At 38.2% G+C, this 17,115-nt stretch overlaps 1 protein-coding gene across 2 annotated transcripts in view; it reads left to right on the forward strand.

The window, feature by feature from the left end:
• LOC106077574 (uncharacterized) overlaps positions 1–17,115 on the forward strand; it is a 37,181-nt gene that overhangs the window by 11,641 nt on the left and 8,425 nt on the right. The window contains exons 9-17 of one of the 2 annotated variants that reach the window (XM_056017530.1): positions 1,006–1,056; positions 3,187–3,249; positions 3,378–3,440; positions 3,548–3,580; positions 9,179–9,211; positions 10,183–10,215; positions 13,005–13,067; positions 13,179–13,241; positions 13,395–13,442. In XM_056017530.1, coding sequence (XP_055873505.1) covers positions 1,006–1,056; positions 3,187–3,249; positions 3,378–3,440; positions 3,548–3,580; positions 9,179–9,211; positions 10,183–10,215; positions 13,005–13,067; positions 13,179–13,241; positions 13,395–13,442 — 450 coding nt within the window. The remainder of the gene's footprint in view (positions 1–1,005; positions 1,057–3,186; positions 3,250–3,377; positions 3,441–3,547; positions 3,581–9,178; positions 9,212–10,182; positions 10,216–13,004; positions 13,068–13,178; positions 13,242–13,394; positions 13,443–17,115) is intronic. The other variant, XM_056017532.1, reaches the window with a different exon arrangement.

The following is a 17,115-nucleotide window of genomic DNA, read 5'->3' on the forward strand; positions in this document are numbered from 1 at the left end:
GGAACAATAAAGAGTTGGGTCAGATTGAAACACTTTGGGATCAGATAGAAACACTTTGGGGTCAGATAGAAACACTTTGGGCTCAGATAGAAACACTTGGGGTCAGATAGAAACACTTTGTGGTCAGATAGAAACACTTTGGGGTCAGATAGAAACACTTTGGGGTCAGATAGAAACACTTTGGGGTCAGATAGAAACACTTTGGGATCAGATAGAAACACTTTGGGGTCAGATAGAAACACTTTGGGGTCAGATAGAAACACTTTGGGGTCAGATAGAAACACTTTGGGTCAGATAGAAACACTTTGGGGTCAGATAGAAACACTTTGGGGTCATATAGAAACACATTGGGGTCAGATAGAAACACTTTGGGGTCAGATAGAAACACTTTGGGGTCAGATAGAAACACTTTGGGGTCAGATAGAAACACTTTGGGGTCAGATAGAAACACTTTGGGTCAGATAGAAACACTTTGGGGTCAGATAGAAACACTTTGGGGTCAGATAGAAACACTTTGGGGTCAGATAGAAACACTTTGGAGTCAGATAGAAACACTTTGGGGTCAGATAGAAACACTTTGGGGTCAGATAGAAACACTTTGGGGTCAGATAGAAACACTTTGGGGTCAGATAGAAACACTTTGGGGTCAGATAGAAACATTTTGGGGTCAGATAGAAACACTTTGGGGTCAGATAGAAACACTTTGGGGTCAGATAGAAACACTTTGGGGTCAGATAGAAACACTTTGGGGTCATATAGAAACACATTGGGGTCAGATAGAAACACTTTGGGGTCAGATAGAAACACTTTGGGGTCAGATAGAAACACTTTGGGGTCAGATAGAAACACTTTGGGGTCAGATAGAAACACATTGGGGTCAGATAGAAAAATATTTTGCTCAGTTTTATTTTTTATCTGTGCACTGTGCCTCATAGGTTTCGGGCACATAAAACTGAAACAGATTTCGCTCTACAATATCAGTAATACCCATTTCTTTTTTCTTAGGGACAAAACAAAAGATTTGTCAAATTTCGGCGCCATACAGAATTAAAACAGGTAATTTTAGAGATTGAGATAGAATTTATTGTTTTGTACAGCTTCTGACTTATCATTGACACGGCCACCTTAGCACTATTGTCTGATCTTCTACACCTCAGCTTCTGACTTATCATTGACACGCCCACCTTAGCACTATTGTCTGATCTTCTACACCTCAGCTTCTGACTTATCATTGACACGCCCACCTTAGCACTATTGTCTGATCTTCTACATCTCAGCTTCTGACTTATCATTGACACGCCCACCTTAGCACTATTGTCTGATCTTCTACACCTCAGCTTCTGACTTATCATTGACACGCCCACCTTAGCACTATTGTCTGATCTTCTACACCTCAGCTTCTGACTTATCATTGACACGCCCACCTTAGCACTATTGTCTGATCTTCTACACCTCAGCTTCTGACTTATCATTGACACGCCCACCTTAGCTCTATTGTCTGATCTTCTACACTTCAGCTTCTGACTTATCATTGACACGCCCACCTTAGCACTATTGTCTGATCTTCTACACCTCAGCTTCTGACTTATCATTGACACGCCCACCTTAGCACTATTGTCTGATCTTCTACACCTCAGCTTCTGACTTATCATTGACACGGCCACCTTAGCACTATTGTCTGATCTTCTACACCTCAGCTTCTGACTTATCATTGACACGCCCACCTTAGCACTATTGTCTGATCTTCTACACCTCAGCTTCTGACTTATCATTGACACGCCCACCTTAGCACTATTGTCTGATCTTCTACACCTCAGCTTCTGACTTATCATTGACACGGCCACCTTAGCACTATTGTCTGATCTTCTACACCTCAGCTTCTGACTTATCATTGACACGGCCACCTTAGCACTATTGTCTGATCTTCTACACCTCAGCTTCTGACTTATCATTGACACGGCCACCTTAGCACTATTGTCTGATCTTCTACACCTCAGCTTCTGACTTATCATTGACACGGCCACCTTAGCACTATTGTCTGATCTTCTACACCTCAGCTTCTGACTTATCATTGACACGGCCACCTTAGCACTATTGTCTGATTTTCTACACCTCAGCTTCTGACTTATCATTGACACGGCCACCTTAGCACTATTGTCTGATCTTCTACACCCGCCAGATCCATCCCATCCCAGTGGCGCTACAGCCCATGAAGGGTCCTGGCCTGCATTAGCACATCTCTCCATTCAGATCTATCCTGGACTTTACGTCTTCAGGCCCGGACTTTTAACTGTTGTAGATCTGCCTCTACATCATCAAGCTACCACCGTGCTCGTGGTCTGCCCTTGGGGTGCCTGCCTTTTGTTTATTTTTTAACAATCTTTGATGCTCTGCTCTCTGGCATTCTTTCGAGGTGACCTGCCGAACGTAATCTGTACCTTTTTATTTCTGTCACTATGGAGGGGGTCTTCATATAACTGGTATATTTCTAGCTGAGTGCACACGAGCTCACTTCTTCAACGACAATGTCCCCATCTCCCCATAGAGACTGTTGTCACTTATTATCGCCATGGAGACATGGAGTTCTCTTATATTGTCAATGTTGTTCAATCAACTTCTCTATATAATCCTTATTACAAAAAAAGTAAGGCACCCAAAAGGTAAGTTTTTAAAGACAATACGCTGGTCTTCTATCCTGAAGGCTTTCTAAATTTAGTGATTTTTACTAAAGGTATTCCTCTAGTCAAATGTGAATATTCGTTTGTTATGAATCTCACTGCTCTATTTTGTGTCTGTTCCAGTTTCTTAATGTTTTCTTGAGTTGAGGGGTCCCAAACATTGGATGCATATTCTATTATTGGCCTAACCCATATTCTATTATTGGCCTAACCAATGTTAAATAACATTTAAGTTTTATGTTCTTATTTGATTTATAGAAATTTCTTCTAATAAACCCTACTGCTTATTCTACTACATTTACTATAGTCCGTTACGTGCTAAAACATTTTGATGTGCAATTTTTTATATGAGAAGTTTCGAGTTTTGTATTTCCCGTTTGTGTGTATAGAGTTTTTAGAATTGTTTGTTTCGCATTAATTTACATTTCTTTACTGTTGCTATTACACTACCAATGACTAAAACAAACTTAAAACTTACCCAACTGTAACCTTTTATTTTCTTTAACAGCTGTTCATGTCAACGGACATATATTTATATACAGGGTTCTCTCCCTTGTCATCTCTACTCTAGGTACGTACGTGTGCATCGTTTATATAAGAGTCACTTTTGTTTTCTGTAATATTAGTTTCGAATACTCTCCGTTATATGCCTAAGTCTTCATTTCCATAGACACTATACATTTATATTTTGTATTCCAGCCTCTGATTGGACCAGCCATCCCCATCTTGCATTTTCTATTTTACAAGTCAGCATGTTGTTTGGTATACACATACGTACACTTTGTTTTTCTCTATTTATCTTATATAGTAGACTATGATTAATCTATTAAAATGTGAAAGATTAAGATAAATATTTTTTTTTCTCTTAGTTCTCAACAAAGTGAAAAACGGAATACCTAAAGGTAATAGCAATAAAACACTTTTTGTTTCAAAACTTCAGCTAGAATATACTTACCATGGGCGTAGCCAGGATTTTTTTTGGGAAGGGGGGTGAGGGAATTCCCTTCCCACCCCCCACCCCCCCCCCCCCGCGAAATTTTTAAATATTTATTAATGTGTGTGTGTGTGTACATAATCTTTATTACATTCTGACCCTTCATTCTTTCGGAAGACGTTTATTGTGCTCTAGAATAGGTTCTTCCTGGAGTTAGTACAAACGTTGTAGATTCCCCGCCATTGCTAGCAAAGGGGTCTGGGGGAGTGCTATCAGCACCCCCAGTGCGGGGCGGAGCCCCGACGCCAAGGACTATTTCTGGTATTGAAAGTCTACAAAATGCATATTCTGAGGTATCTACAGTGCATATTCCTGCTATTAAAAAGTTTTATTTCAAAAACCAAATGTGACTTTGATCCTCCCGCGCCGCTTGTCGCATTTGCCGTCAAGCTGTTTTCACAAAATTTGTCACTGGTAATGTCTGAAGCCTCTTCCCACCTGCTCTGAGGATCTCCATGAATGTGTGGCGCCAAGTTGTACTAGGATGTCATGTCTTCTTATGCGTAATTCATTTTGTCGGAGAACATGTCCCGCAAACCTCATGCGACGCTCTGTCACAATCTTACTAAGTGGTTCACTCCCAGTTCGGCATAGGATTTCCTTGATTTAGACCCGATCTCTATAACTGACTCCTAAAATCTGTCTTAGCCATCTTACTTGAGCCACATTTAGTCTTTTTCAATTTCGGCAGATAACTATCCACTGCACTTTATTAATGAAGCCCCGCCACTGGTAGAAATGTGTAACCTCTCTTGAATACGCTCTTGGCTCTTGACTGTAGTTTGCTTTAGATTTTATATCGAAAACTAAAAAAAAACTAAAAAAAACTCTGGAGTTGTTTTTTAATTCAAAACCCCATTTAGCTACGGTAATAAAATTTAGTAACTGTAGTTTGCTTTAGAATAATATTGAAGATAGATGTTTTTCACCTCAATAGGCTCTGTAAGGGGACCTTAAACTCAAAACCATCTGGAGGGGTTTTAAACTTTAAAAAAAAAAGCCATCTGTAGGAGATGGGTTTAAAATCAAAACCCCCAATTGGTTTGGCTACGCTCAAATAACTTTAGTGTGTAATTTGCTTTTTTTATATTGAAGAGGTATTTTTTTTAGCATGAAACCCCTCTTGAGGGGGGGGGGGTTAAACTCAAAAATCCTTTTGGCAAAGCTCATAGCATTTTAAGTTCTATGTTTGCTTTTATTCTTACACTGAAAATGTATTTTTTTGCTTCAAACCCCGCTGGCGGGAGGTTTAAAATCAAACCCCCTTTAGCTACGTTCATAAATTTTAGAGTGATTATTTTGTGTTTTTTATATAGAAGAGGTATTTTTTAGCTTCAAACTCCACTGGAGGGGCATTTAAACTCAGAACCCCTTTGACTACACTCATAACATTTTAAGTGTATAATTTACTTTGTTTTTATTTTTAAAGAGGTATTTTTTACCTTCAAACCCCGCTGAAGGGGGGTTTAAACTTAAAACTGAGTCAAAACCCATTTAGCTACGCTCATAAACATTTTGAGTGCGTAATTTTTTTTTTATATTGAAGAGGTATTTTTAGCTTCAAACCCTACTGAAGAAGCGGGGGTGGGGGGTAAACTGAAAACCCCTTTGGCTACGCTCATAGAATTTTGAGTGTGTAATTTGCTTTTTTTATACTGAAGAAGGGGTTTATCGTAAATTTTGGAGGGGGTTTTCAAATCAAAATCTTCCTTAATTGTGCTCTTGGAATTTGGGGCTCGTTGTTTGCATTTTTGTTTTGTTTTATAGAAGAGGGGGATTTAACTGCAAAACTCTTTTAAACTCAAACCCCCCTGGTAGAGGATTTTAAACTCGAACCCCCCTGGTAGGGGGTTTAAACTCGAACCCCCATTGTAGGGGGTTTTAAACTCGAACCCCCCTGGTAGGGGTTTTAAACTCAAAACTCCCTTGGTTGTGCTGGGGCAAGGGATGGTTTAGTATTAAAATCTCAACTAAAATAAACAAAATCAAAGCAAAATATCAGTCACTAAATTCCGAGCCCCCCCTGCGGGGGGGATTTCATTTGGGGGGGGGGGGTGAACCCCAAAACCCCTTCCCCTGGCTACGCCCATGATGCTTACTATTTACAATTGTTAACGACCATATACAAATGCTGAGCGCAAGCGAGTTGCCTTACACGTAGAAAAAAAAAAGCCTAGAATCCAGTTTCCAGTTGTCATCTTGAACCATTGAAGAGTTTGTAAGCTAATAGGAGGAATCGTTACAAGTAACATAATTTTAAAAATTAAATTCCTCTTTTATGAAAAAGATGACTTTTTGTACAAGCGATTGTTTCGTTCTCAATAACTAATGCAGGCTGAAAAAAAGGGAAAAAATTGTGCCCACTACCCCCCCCTCATTCATGAACAAAAATATGTTTACGCCCATGTATAGATCTACTAAGAGTATAAATTCTAGTTAGGTGAAATAGTTCCAGACTTGCAGACAAAAAGAAACAAAAAAAAAAACAAAAAAAAAAACAACGGAAGTCTAGACTAGGATAATGGCAATGTCTTCGATTCCGAGGATTAAAGCTGAGTGCAGTGTTTCACATGACTACGCAAACCTAGTTGCGACCTGCATTTATTTACGTATCTATTACAGACAAAGCCGTTGTCCGCCTTCGGTACATTGTAAGATATCTTTCTTGAAGTGTCCAAAAAGGTTCAAGATAAATCTCTTTTATGAACCTTTGAACCGGGATTTATCACATTCGTTTATCAATGGGTCACGGTCCTTTGAGCCTATGCAGTTGGGGTTCCCCATCCCATGCGAGGACGCAGGCCTATCCGACGAGGGGACAAACTCCATTTTCCTATATTGTACCATCGCGTTCTGTAGAGGAACCATCACCCCGCGTATGGTCCTCGCTGGGGAAATGGTGCGACGGATCGGACAGGGTTAGCAAGCCTTTCTTCCATCCTCACCTCGTGCAAGTACGTTGGCTAGAGCATGACTGTGGTGGCCTACTGGAGAGTATGTTCGCTCTCGTTCTTAGCCTAGCCACTTCCCTGGGCGGACGTTTCCATAATTAAGGCATCCAGCCAGCGCTAGGTATTTTTATAGTGGAATGTGAAATGCGCAGACCAAATCCACTCTTTAGGCTATATGTGGCTCAGTAGTCTAAGACGGCTATGGACAGATGTAGGTATTATTTTAGAGTTTCCATCTCCTTGACTAGCTGCCGAACAAGGCTATGGAGCCCAGTCTGCCCCTCGATAGCAAATATTATTCATTACAATAGCTTATCGCGTAGAATGAGTGAATAAGATAAATACTAAGTGTAGATTTGTAGACCTTGCTTGTTAACAGAATTAGTTACATATCCATATGATATTGGTCTTTTAATCAATCTCTGTCGCCCCCTTTCTCGAATGTATGCCGATTCAGTGTGGTGGGGGTGGGCGATTGCATCTACTGTCCTCCCTACCATAACACTTTGAGAGGTGGGGGCGGTCCAATTTTTATGCAGAAATCATAGTTTGTGAACAAATTTGTTAAAAATATCTGTATAAAATCGTTTTTTTATATTATTTCTATATTAAGTCGCCCCCCTTCTGATATGTTGGCCGATAAGGTGGGGTGGGGTTGGGGGCGATTGAATCTACTGCCCTCCACATTCTAACCCTTTGAGTGGTGGGCGGTCTCACCTTTATGCAGAAATCATAGTTTGTGAACAATATTAGTTATATATATGAGAGTGTTTTGGAAACAATTAAACGAAATAATAATGCTATAAAAACGCGAATGCGTGAATTTAAAAATAGTATGAATGGTGCTATCAGAATAGTTAATCGACCTAAATCCATTTTTTAAAATAAAAACATTTGCTTGTAGGTCTACATATATTTAGATCTAGATCTAGAGTCTAGATACTATTATAATAGATGTAAACCTACTATTATAAGAGTGAATTCAATAGCTCAAGAAGCTTATTATTTATTGTATGTTAGTATATTTAATATCCCCCATATAGGCCTATAGCCTCGTGTAGCCTGTCCAATCATAGTGTGTTTACATAGCGGTGTGCACGACACATGAATGGGACTATTAAAATGCATGTCAACATGGAAGCTATATCGAAGAAATGCATGAAAGTGCTTTAGAAACACAAAATTTGAGGGTTAATTTGATTAAAATATGAAATGAATGGACTTTATTTTGTATGTTAATGTGATAAAGTATAAAGTAGATCTTTCCTCTTTGAATTAGATCTAGAAATAGAGCATGGAATGGGTTGCCTGAGCTAGCCAGGAAAACCAGTGACTTGGTAGAATTTAAGTCATTGGTTAATATGCATGACTAAATGCTTGACGCGTAGGACGTAATCATCTTTTTTGAAGTAACGTCTGTATTATATAAGATAAGATAAGAAGATCTAGACTGTCTAGACTTAGATGTCGACTTCGATAGATGAATGGGATTATAAAGTACGTTAGGACTTCTAAATTCGCAGATATAAGGAACGAATTTATGTAAAAATGCTTTTGAAACACAAATTTGAAGCTTTATTAAATAATGAAATCAATTGACTATATTTTGTAATTTACATGTGTCAAAGTAAAAAACCATCTGTGCATAGATCTAGATCTAGATCTTTTCGATCTTTTCTCATGTAAACATGGCCTAAAATTATAAGATACTAATAGGGGGCCTACTTTCATAGAGTTGGGCAACTTTTTTTTTTGAGGGTCTCTAAGTTTGTTTTAGGGCTACTATACATAAGTTACGGTTCCAGTTAGCACCCAAGGAACATTTCTGCCAAGTTTATCAAGAATGGTGAAACGGTTTCGATTTCTATGCGGGACATACATACATACATACATACATACATACATACGCCTTACTTTCTACTTTATAGTATAGATATATGTGTGTCTGTGTATGTTTGTATGTGTGCATTTATACATAGCGCTAGGGTTTACAGTGCGTAAAGTTTTAGGGTTTGGAAAAAAAATAGACACCCCCCACGTCCCTTCCAAAGTTTGAAATCGTCTGCTAGTGGGTTGTTAGAACGTAGACTGTAGTCAGAGATCTAGAATGATTTTTAGGATTTGCAAGAGGGTTTGATGCGTGTCACATTGATGAAAGTGTACAAAATGTTATAGCACGAATATTCAATAGGTGACAGGCGTTGTTTCAAATATAAAAAAAAAAATATAGTTATAGGTCACTCAAAATACCTTGCATCAATACCTGGTGCTAAATATACGTTAGAACCACTAGGAATATGAAATCATTTCAAATATTAAAGAAATAAACTTCAACACTTTATAACATGAGGTGTTGATGGTGATGTTTTGTTAGTTTGCTTGGCTACTGAAAGCTTTGTTATTTCTTATTTCATTAATGAATGAAAATTAGATTTTTTTTGTCTGTTACAATTAAATATTTGGTTTGGGTTTACAAAAACTGAAAATTGATAACCTTTAAAACTAAAGAGTTTTGGTTAGCACCATGTATTTTCACATGCATAATGATATTGCAGGTTATACAGTTGCGGAGTCGAGTGCTAGTTACGGTAAAACTTTTATTTAATAATTACATTTGTCGTACACGTTTTTTCTCCCACACCCAATGTCTGATCGAGTTGCACAATTATTTCTTGTTCATAACAAACTATAAAACAATGAAAAGAAATTAACCAATTATCATTTTTGTCATAGAGTATATTTTCATTTACTATTTATTCAGATATGTGACTATTTATTTATGAAATTATTTTGCTTATTACTTTACATGTATGTCCTACTTCAGACTTCCCATTGTCAGATTAAGTTTAAATTTTGCATAATCATTCATATTTGATGACAATACATAAATCAATCGCAAAATTAGCAAATTAATTAATCAAATAGTTGTAATGTATTCATTTTATTTTAAATAAAAAAGGAAGCGTATACCTGCAGTGTTGAGATATATTGCTATGATATTAAAGTTCTTCCCCTTAGATAAGCTTTTACATTTTTAAAAAATTATTGTACTATGTTTATTTATTTAATTAATATATGATTCAAATAAATTGTATTTTTGTGACTATTATTGTTTTAATTATTTACATGTACAGTGCTTTTTTGTAAAAAAAATAAAATAGGTGCCGATTCTTAGTGATAGATTGCCGAATTTTTAACTACTAATATATTAATAATAAACGTTAAAGACAAGAAAAGTAAATATACTTTTCCCACATTGGCAAAGGTACAGGTACGCCGTACCGGTGCGTACGTCACAAAAAAGCACTGCATATATATATATATATATATATATATATATATATATATATATATATATATATATATATATATATATATATATATATATAGTACTGTGTGTATATATATATCTGTGTGTGTGTGTTATGTGTGTGATTAATAAATATCCATATTGTTTTCTATTTTTGTCTGTAACTTATACTGACTGTGTTTGTATATATCTATTATTACGAAGATGTTCCTCTGTTGAATGTAATAAGTACAATATATACATTTTCAGTTTCAACTTTGAAGAGAGGTCTAAAATATATAGGTAATTATCGTTTTGAAGTTTTAAAACAGTGGCGTTTGGGGGCCCGGGGTACTTGGCCTCTTTTGGGGCCCCTGCATTTTGCGTAATATCTAATATCTAATGTAAAACAATCATTTGGGGCCCTTGGGGCCCTGTAGTGGGGGGTCCGGTGGGATTTTCAAATTCTGCTGTTTTGTGTGAAATAAAAGAGACACGTCATTTGTAAAGTTGAGGCCGTTTAGCTGTTTCAATAGTGTCCACTGTACACCGTTCCGCTTCTGGTCTGTTTGCTGTCTTCAAGACCCAATCTATGGCTAGTAGAAACAAGAAGGGAGAAAGTAAACAGCCTTGTCTCACTTCTGTTTGGACTTCAAATGCGTCTGTCAGTTGTCTGCCATGCACTATTCTGCAAGTCATCCCCTCATATGGCTTCCTGATGATGATGGTAATCTTTTCAAGCACTCCATAGTGACTCGGAAGTCTCCCGAGGGTCTTTCTGCCCATGCTTTCAGCCGGCTTTTGATATCCTATAAAACTGACGTAGAGAGGGGAGTTCCATTCCATCCATGGACTGTTCCAGTATGATGCGTACTGCTTAGACTCGCTGTTTGATTTGTGCATGATCTCCCCTTTCGAAAACCAGCTTGTCGGTCACGGAAATGTAGATCTACAGCCTCTTTCCTACGATTCAGCAGAATGTGGTTAAACACTTTTCCGGGAATGGACATCAGCATTATCTCTGTGGAGTTTGATGAGACTTCCTTCTTTCCACTTTAGTGGCACTTCTTTTTTTTTCCCCCCATTTCTTGCAGAAGAAAGGATAGAGGAGCTTCACACTGGTATCAAGTGTGCCTTAAGCGGGATGCTGTCAGGTCCTGCAGATTTGCAGTTCTTCAATTGCTTGATTCCGCTGCGTATCTCAATCTTAGTGAGTGCAATGAACTTGATAGGGATACTTGAACTTGAACTCTTGCAGCTAGCGATATTTCTGGTTGGTTTTGTAATGGTGCTTTGCTGATGTAGAGATGTGTCTGACTAGGACAGTTACTCAGGAGATGTTTGACTGTCTTAAATGTGTGTATTACAACTAATGCAAGTAATTTAGGCAAAGCATCACAAAAACAGGTAGAAATGAAAGAGTCTAGACTTCTGAGCGATTCAAACAAAGTTTAATACAGAATGGGCCACAGTCTCTCTGGCAATGATTGATATTGTCACCTCCAAGTCCTAATGCCAAAGAAATAAAATAGCACAAAAATAAACTAACCCCACTATTCGTGATGTCACTATATGTCGCGTTTAAAGTCCATCAACTACATATATTATAATATTGTAGTTTTTCGTTCTGCCTTTAGGCGCTCAGTAAACACAACTCTGCCCGAGTCGGGTGTCGAACCTCGAGCCCCCTTCATAGATAGCCAAGCCAAGTTCGTACTTAGTATCTCGACCACGCTTCCCACTATAGTGCGTCGCTGAGCTAAATGAGTCTTTTACATTGCTGCCCTCTTTCTGAAAAAAAAAATGTCAATACTTTTTTCTGATATTGTCTTTACTACAATAAACTACCGTCGATTCTTTACTAGGACTTTTTATTCTATGGGGATGGAGATAACAAACATAAAACTTTTACATCTTGTACTGTTACATCTTGTACTGTTACATCTTGTACTGTTACATCTTGTACTGTTACATCTTGTACTGTTACATCTTGTACTGTTACATCTTGTACTGCTACATCTTGTACTGCTACATCTTGTACTGTTACATCTTGTACTGTTATATCTTGTACTCTTACATCTTCCACTGTTACATCTTGTACTGTTACATCTTGTACTGTTACATCTTCTACTGTTACATGTTCTACTGTTACATCTTGTACTGTTACACCTTGTACTGTTACATCTGGTACTGTTACATCTTGTACTGTTACAACTTCTACTGTTACAACTTCTACTGTTACATCTTGTACTGTTACATCTTCTACTGTTACATCTTGTACTGTTACATCTTGTACTGTTACATCTTTTTACTTGAAGTCTTGCCGATGTTCGTAGTACATTCACTTTTAAAACATTATAAATCACAGTTTTTTATTTTGAATTCGTTGGTGCACTTTAGGTTGGCGTTCTTAGCAACATATGACATGTTTTAATGTTTTTATAGTTCACAGTAACTGTACCGGATACCTCAAGGCAATGTTCATAACTTTGTATAGTATAGCAATACATACTGTTCATGGATTACTTTGCATTTATCACAAAGACAGTAATAATTTTGACACCAAATAACTATACAATTTCTAAAATACTTCAGATTACTTTATTATTATTTTATTATTATTTATTACTTAAAGACCACATCTCTTGGAACCTTTAAAACACTAAGAAATATAAAAATATCCTTATCAATGATGTGATATATATATTGTTACATTCCTATTGGATAGAGTAAACTGTATGATCAGCTGACGTATATGACACAGGCTAGTAATATAGTTAAGCGTGCAATGTCGATGGACAAGGGACAGTACTGGTATGAACTTAGCACGTAAATATGACCCGTGTTATTGTCATGTGATTAGAAGCTTTTGTGGACCTGAAATGAGCTCCTATTGCAAAATCAGAGCAGGAAGGACTCAATCCTCCCATAGTGCTCTGGCAAGAAACTGGGCCGTTCGGCGTATGTGAATAGTACTTCTTTGTACTTCCAATATCTACATGTATAAGTTTAATCATATTCTTACCAATATACATATTAAATGACTGAAGATAAAGCTAACATGATGATTGCCTTAATTTAATATTTCACAGCTCTTCAGATAAAAAATCACCCATTTTTATTTTGTGAGTTGGCATCTCTCATTTCCTTTTTTGGTAAGACTTAGTTGGCAATACAAACAATAGCTTCGTATAATTTAACAAGTTGTAATCGATGCAGTAGTAAAACTACAAATCAAAACGTAATGCTTCTGACACTATCCACAGTTTCTAAGTTGACAAGACACCCATACATTGTATTTATATCCTTGATTACCATCATTTTAAAAGGTAAATAATTTAACTATTCGAGTGTGCAGCTTGTTATATTTGCTTTAGTTTTATTTAGAAATACAATCTATATAGCATGTACCCATTTTTTATGTTTCTTGACAAAGTGCTTTAAAAGTTATCCAATGCACGAATTCTTATTTCTTTTTGCAGTTTTCTACAATATAAAATATGGTTCTTTACATTATGGATACGACGAAGGTAAAGATTATACATATTCTCAAAACTGTATATTGAATTCATTCACTCATGCATCGACAGTCGATCATATCCTACAAAATTGATGAAATCCTGGACATTAGCTTTGGTCGAAATGATGTCAATCACTCAGTAATCTACTCTAGTGTTACAGTATCACCATAAATATATGACAAAGAAAATGTAAAAATTTACTTTCTCAAAGTATTTATTTCAGAGACACTCGAGATGTCAGTCACAATATTTATATCTCGGCTTTAGATTCCAGAAACAGATGATCTTTACATCATCTGCCCTATAGGCCACAAGGTCTGAAAGGGGAACTTTTTAGATTCCTGCAACATTAAAATTTGCCTACAACTATGGCTATTCTACATTCCAAGTTTGTTGCATTTGATGAAATGGTTTGTGGAATTTAAACAAAGTCTATTCCTAATTGTCAACGTTAAGTGTGTGACTGTGTGTTGACGTGTCGTTTAATAGTACACATGAGACTGGTTACTATTAATGTGTCGCGAATGTCGTAGAATGCTGGGTTCGTGCTCCCTGGAGTCATACGTGACACGTGACAAACATAGATATTACAGACTGACTTAAATCCCTTTGGCAGACAAAATATCAAGTTTATTTGATGACAATAATAATACTTCACTCCTTGGCAGTTACATAATCCAATACGAAACATTATCAGATCCGCATAACAGCGGTATATCGTATATTCAATATGTTAAATTCTCAGAATAGACTACAAGCAACGTCCGCATCACCACGGGCAGCAATCTGTTTCTGTCGCCTACGGTTAACGAGGATGTCATGTGGCCAGCACAATGACCAACCGCATTTACCTTTTTCCAACTAAAGTCAGGTACCCATTAGAGCTAGGTGGACACAGAGGCGCCCAAAGATCCCTAATTTTAAAATCCCAGTCATAAATAACAGTGTATTATTTGGCATCAGTTAAACTAAACACATCCCATATGGAAGGCGAGATTAGAAGCACGCACGCCGTTCTCAAGGCGATTACTTCCTTTATTACGTCATTAACTTATTTATTTCTACACATTTTGTTCACCCATGACTTTTGTTGAGCCCGTGTCTTCCCACTGGCTGGATACAATGCATGCTGGGATATTAACCCGTGTCTTCCCTTAATGACTGGCTGGATACAATGGATGCTTGGATATCAACTCGTGTCTTCCCTTAGTGACTGGCTGGATACAATGGATGCTTGGATATCAACTCGTGTCTTCCCTTAATGATTGGCTGGATACAATGAATGCTTGGATATCAACTCGTGTCTTCCCTTAATGACTGGCTGGATACAATGAATGCTTGGATATCAACTCGTGTCTTCCCTTAATGACTGGCTGGATACAATGGATGCTTGGATATCAACTCGTGTCTTCCCTTAATGACTGGCTGGATACAATGGATGCTTGGATATCAACTCGTGTCTTCCCTTAATGACTGGCTGGATACAATGGATGCTTGGATATCAACTCGTGTCTTCCCTTAATGACTGGCTGGATACAATGAATGCTTGGATATCAACTCGTGTCTTCCCTTAATGACTGGCTGGATACAATGGATGCTTGGATATCAACTCGTGTCTTCCCTTAATGACTGGCTGGATACAATGAATGCTTGGATATCAACTCGTGTCTTCCCTTAATGATTGGCTGGATACAATGAATGCTTGGATATCAACTCGTGTCTTCCCTTAATGACTGGCTGGATACAATGGATGCTTGGATATCAACTCGTGTCTTCCCTTAGTGACTGGCTGGATACAATGGATGCTTGGATATCAACTCGTGTCTTCCCTTAATGACTGGCTGGATACAATGGATGCTTGGATATCAACTCGTGTCTTCCCTTAATGACTGGCTGGATACAATGGATGCTTGGATATCAACTCGCGTCTTCCCTTAATGACTGGCTGGATACAATGGATGCTTGGATATCAACTCGTGTCTTCCCTTAATGACTGGCTGGATACAATGGATGCTTGGATATCAACTATTGTCTTCACTTAATGACTGGCTGGATACAATGGATGCTTGGATATCAACTCGTGTCTTCCCTTAATGACTGGCTGGATACAATGGATGCTTGGATATCAACTCGTGTCTTTCCTTAATGACTGGCTGGATACAATGGATGCTTGGATATCAACTCGTGTCTTCCCTTAGTGACTGGCTGGATACAATGGATGCTTGGATATCAACTCGTGTCTTCCCTTAATGACTGGCTGGATACAATGGATGCTTGGATATCAACTCGTGTCTTCCATTAATGACTGGCAGGATACAATGGATGCTTGGATATCAACTCGTGTCTTCCCTTAATGACTGGCTGGATACAATGGATGCTTGGATATCAACTCGTGTCTTCCCTTAATGACTGGCTGGATACAATGGATGCTTGGATATCAACTCGTGTCTTCCCTTACTGACTGGCTGGATACAATGAATGCTTGGATATCAACTCGTGTCTTCCCTTAATGACTGGCTGGAAACAATGGATGCTTGGATATCAACTCGTGTCTTCCCTAAATGACTGGCTGGATACAATGGATGCTTGGATATCAACTCGTGTCTTCCCTTAATGACTGGCTGGATACAATGGATGCTTGGATATCAACTCGTGTCTTCCCTTAATGACTGGCTGGATACAATGGATGCTTGGATATCAACTCGTGTCTTCCCTTAATGACTGGCTGGATACAATGGATGCTTGGATATCAACTCGTGTCTTCCCTTAATGACTGGCTGGATACAATGGATGCTTGGATATCAACTCGTGTCTTCCCTTAATGACTGGCTGGATACAATGGATGCTTGGATATCAACTCGTGTCTTCCCTTAATGACTGGCTGGATACAATGGATGCTTGGATATCAACTCGTGTCTTCCCTTAATGACTGGCTGGATACAATGGATGCTTGGATATCAACTATTGTCTTCCCTTAATGACTGGCTGGATACAATGGATGCTTGGATATCAACTCGTGTCTTCCCTTAATGACTGGCTGGATACAATGGATGCTTGGATATCAACTCGTGTCTTCCCTTAATGACTGGCTGGATACAATGGATGCTTGGATATCAACTCGTGTCTTCCCTTAATGACTGGCTGGATACAATGAATGCTTGGATATCAACTCGTGTCTTCCCTTAATGACTGGCTGGATACAATGAATGCTTGGATATCAACTCGTGTCTTCCCTTAATGACTGGCTGGATACAATGAATGCTTGGATATCAACTCGTGTCTTCCCTTAATGACTGGCTGGATACAATGAATGCTTGGATATCAACTCGTGTCTTCCCTTAATGACTGGCTGGATACAATGGATGCTTGGATATCAACTCGTGTCTTCCCTTAATGACTGGCTGGATACAATGAATGCTGGGATATCAACTCGTGTCTTCCCTTAATGACTGGCTGGATACAATGGATGCTTGGATATCAACTCGTGTCTTCCCTTAATGACTGGCTGGATACAATGGATGCTTGGATATCAACTCGTGTCTTCCCTTAATGACTGGCTGGATACAATGGATGCTTGGATATCAACTCGTGTCTTCCCTTAATGACTGGCTGGATACAATGGATGCTTGGATATCAACTCGTGTCTTCCCTTAATGACTGGCTGGATACAATGGATGCTTGG

This window comes from Biomphalaria glabrata, chromosome 18 (assembly GCF_947242115.1).
Source record: "Biomphalaria glabrata chromosome 18, xgBioGlab47.1, whole genome shotgun sequence".
NCBI lineage: Eukaryota > Metazoa > Mollusca > Gastropoda > Planorbidae > Biomphalaria > Biomphalaria glabrata.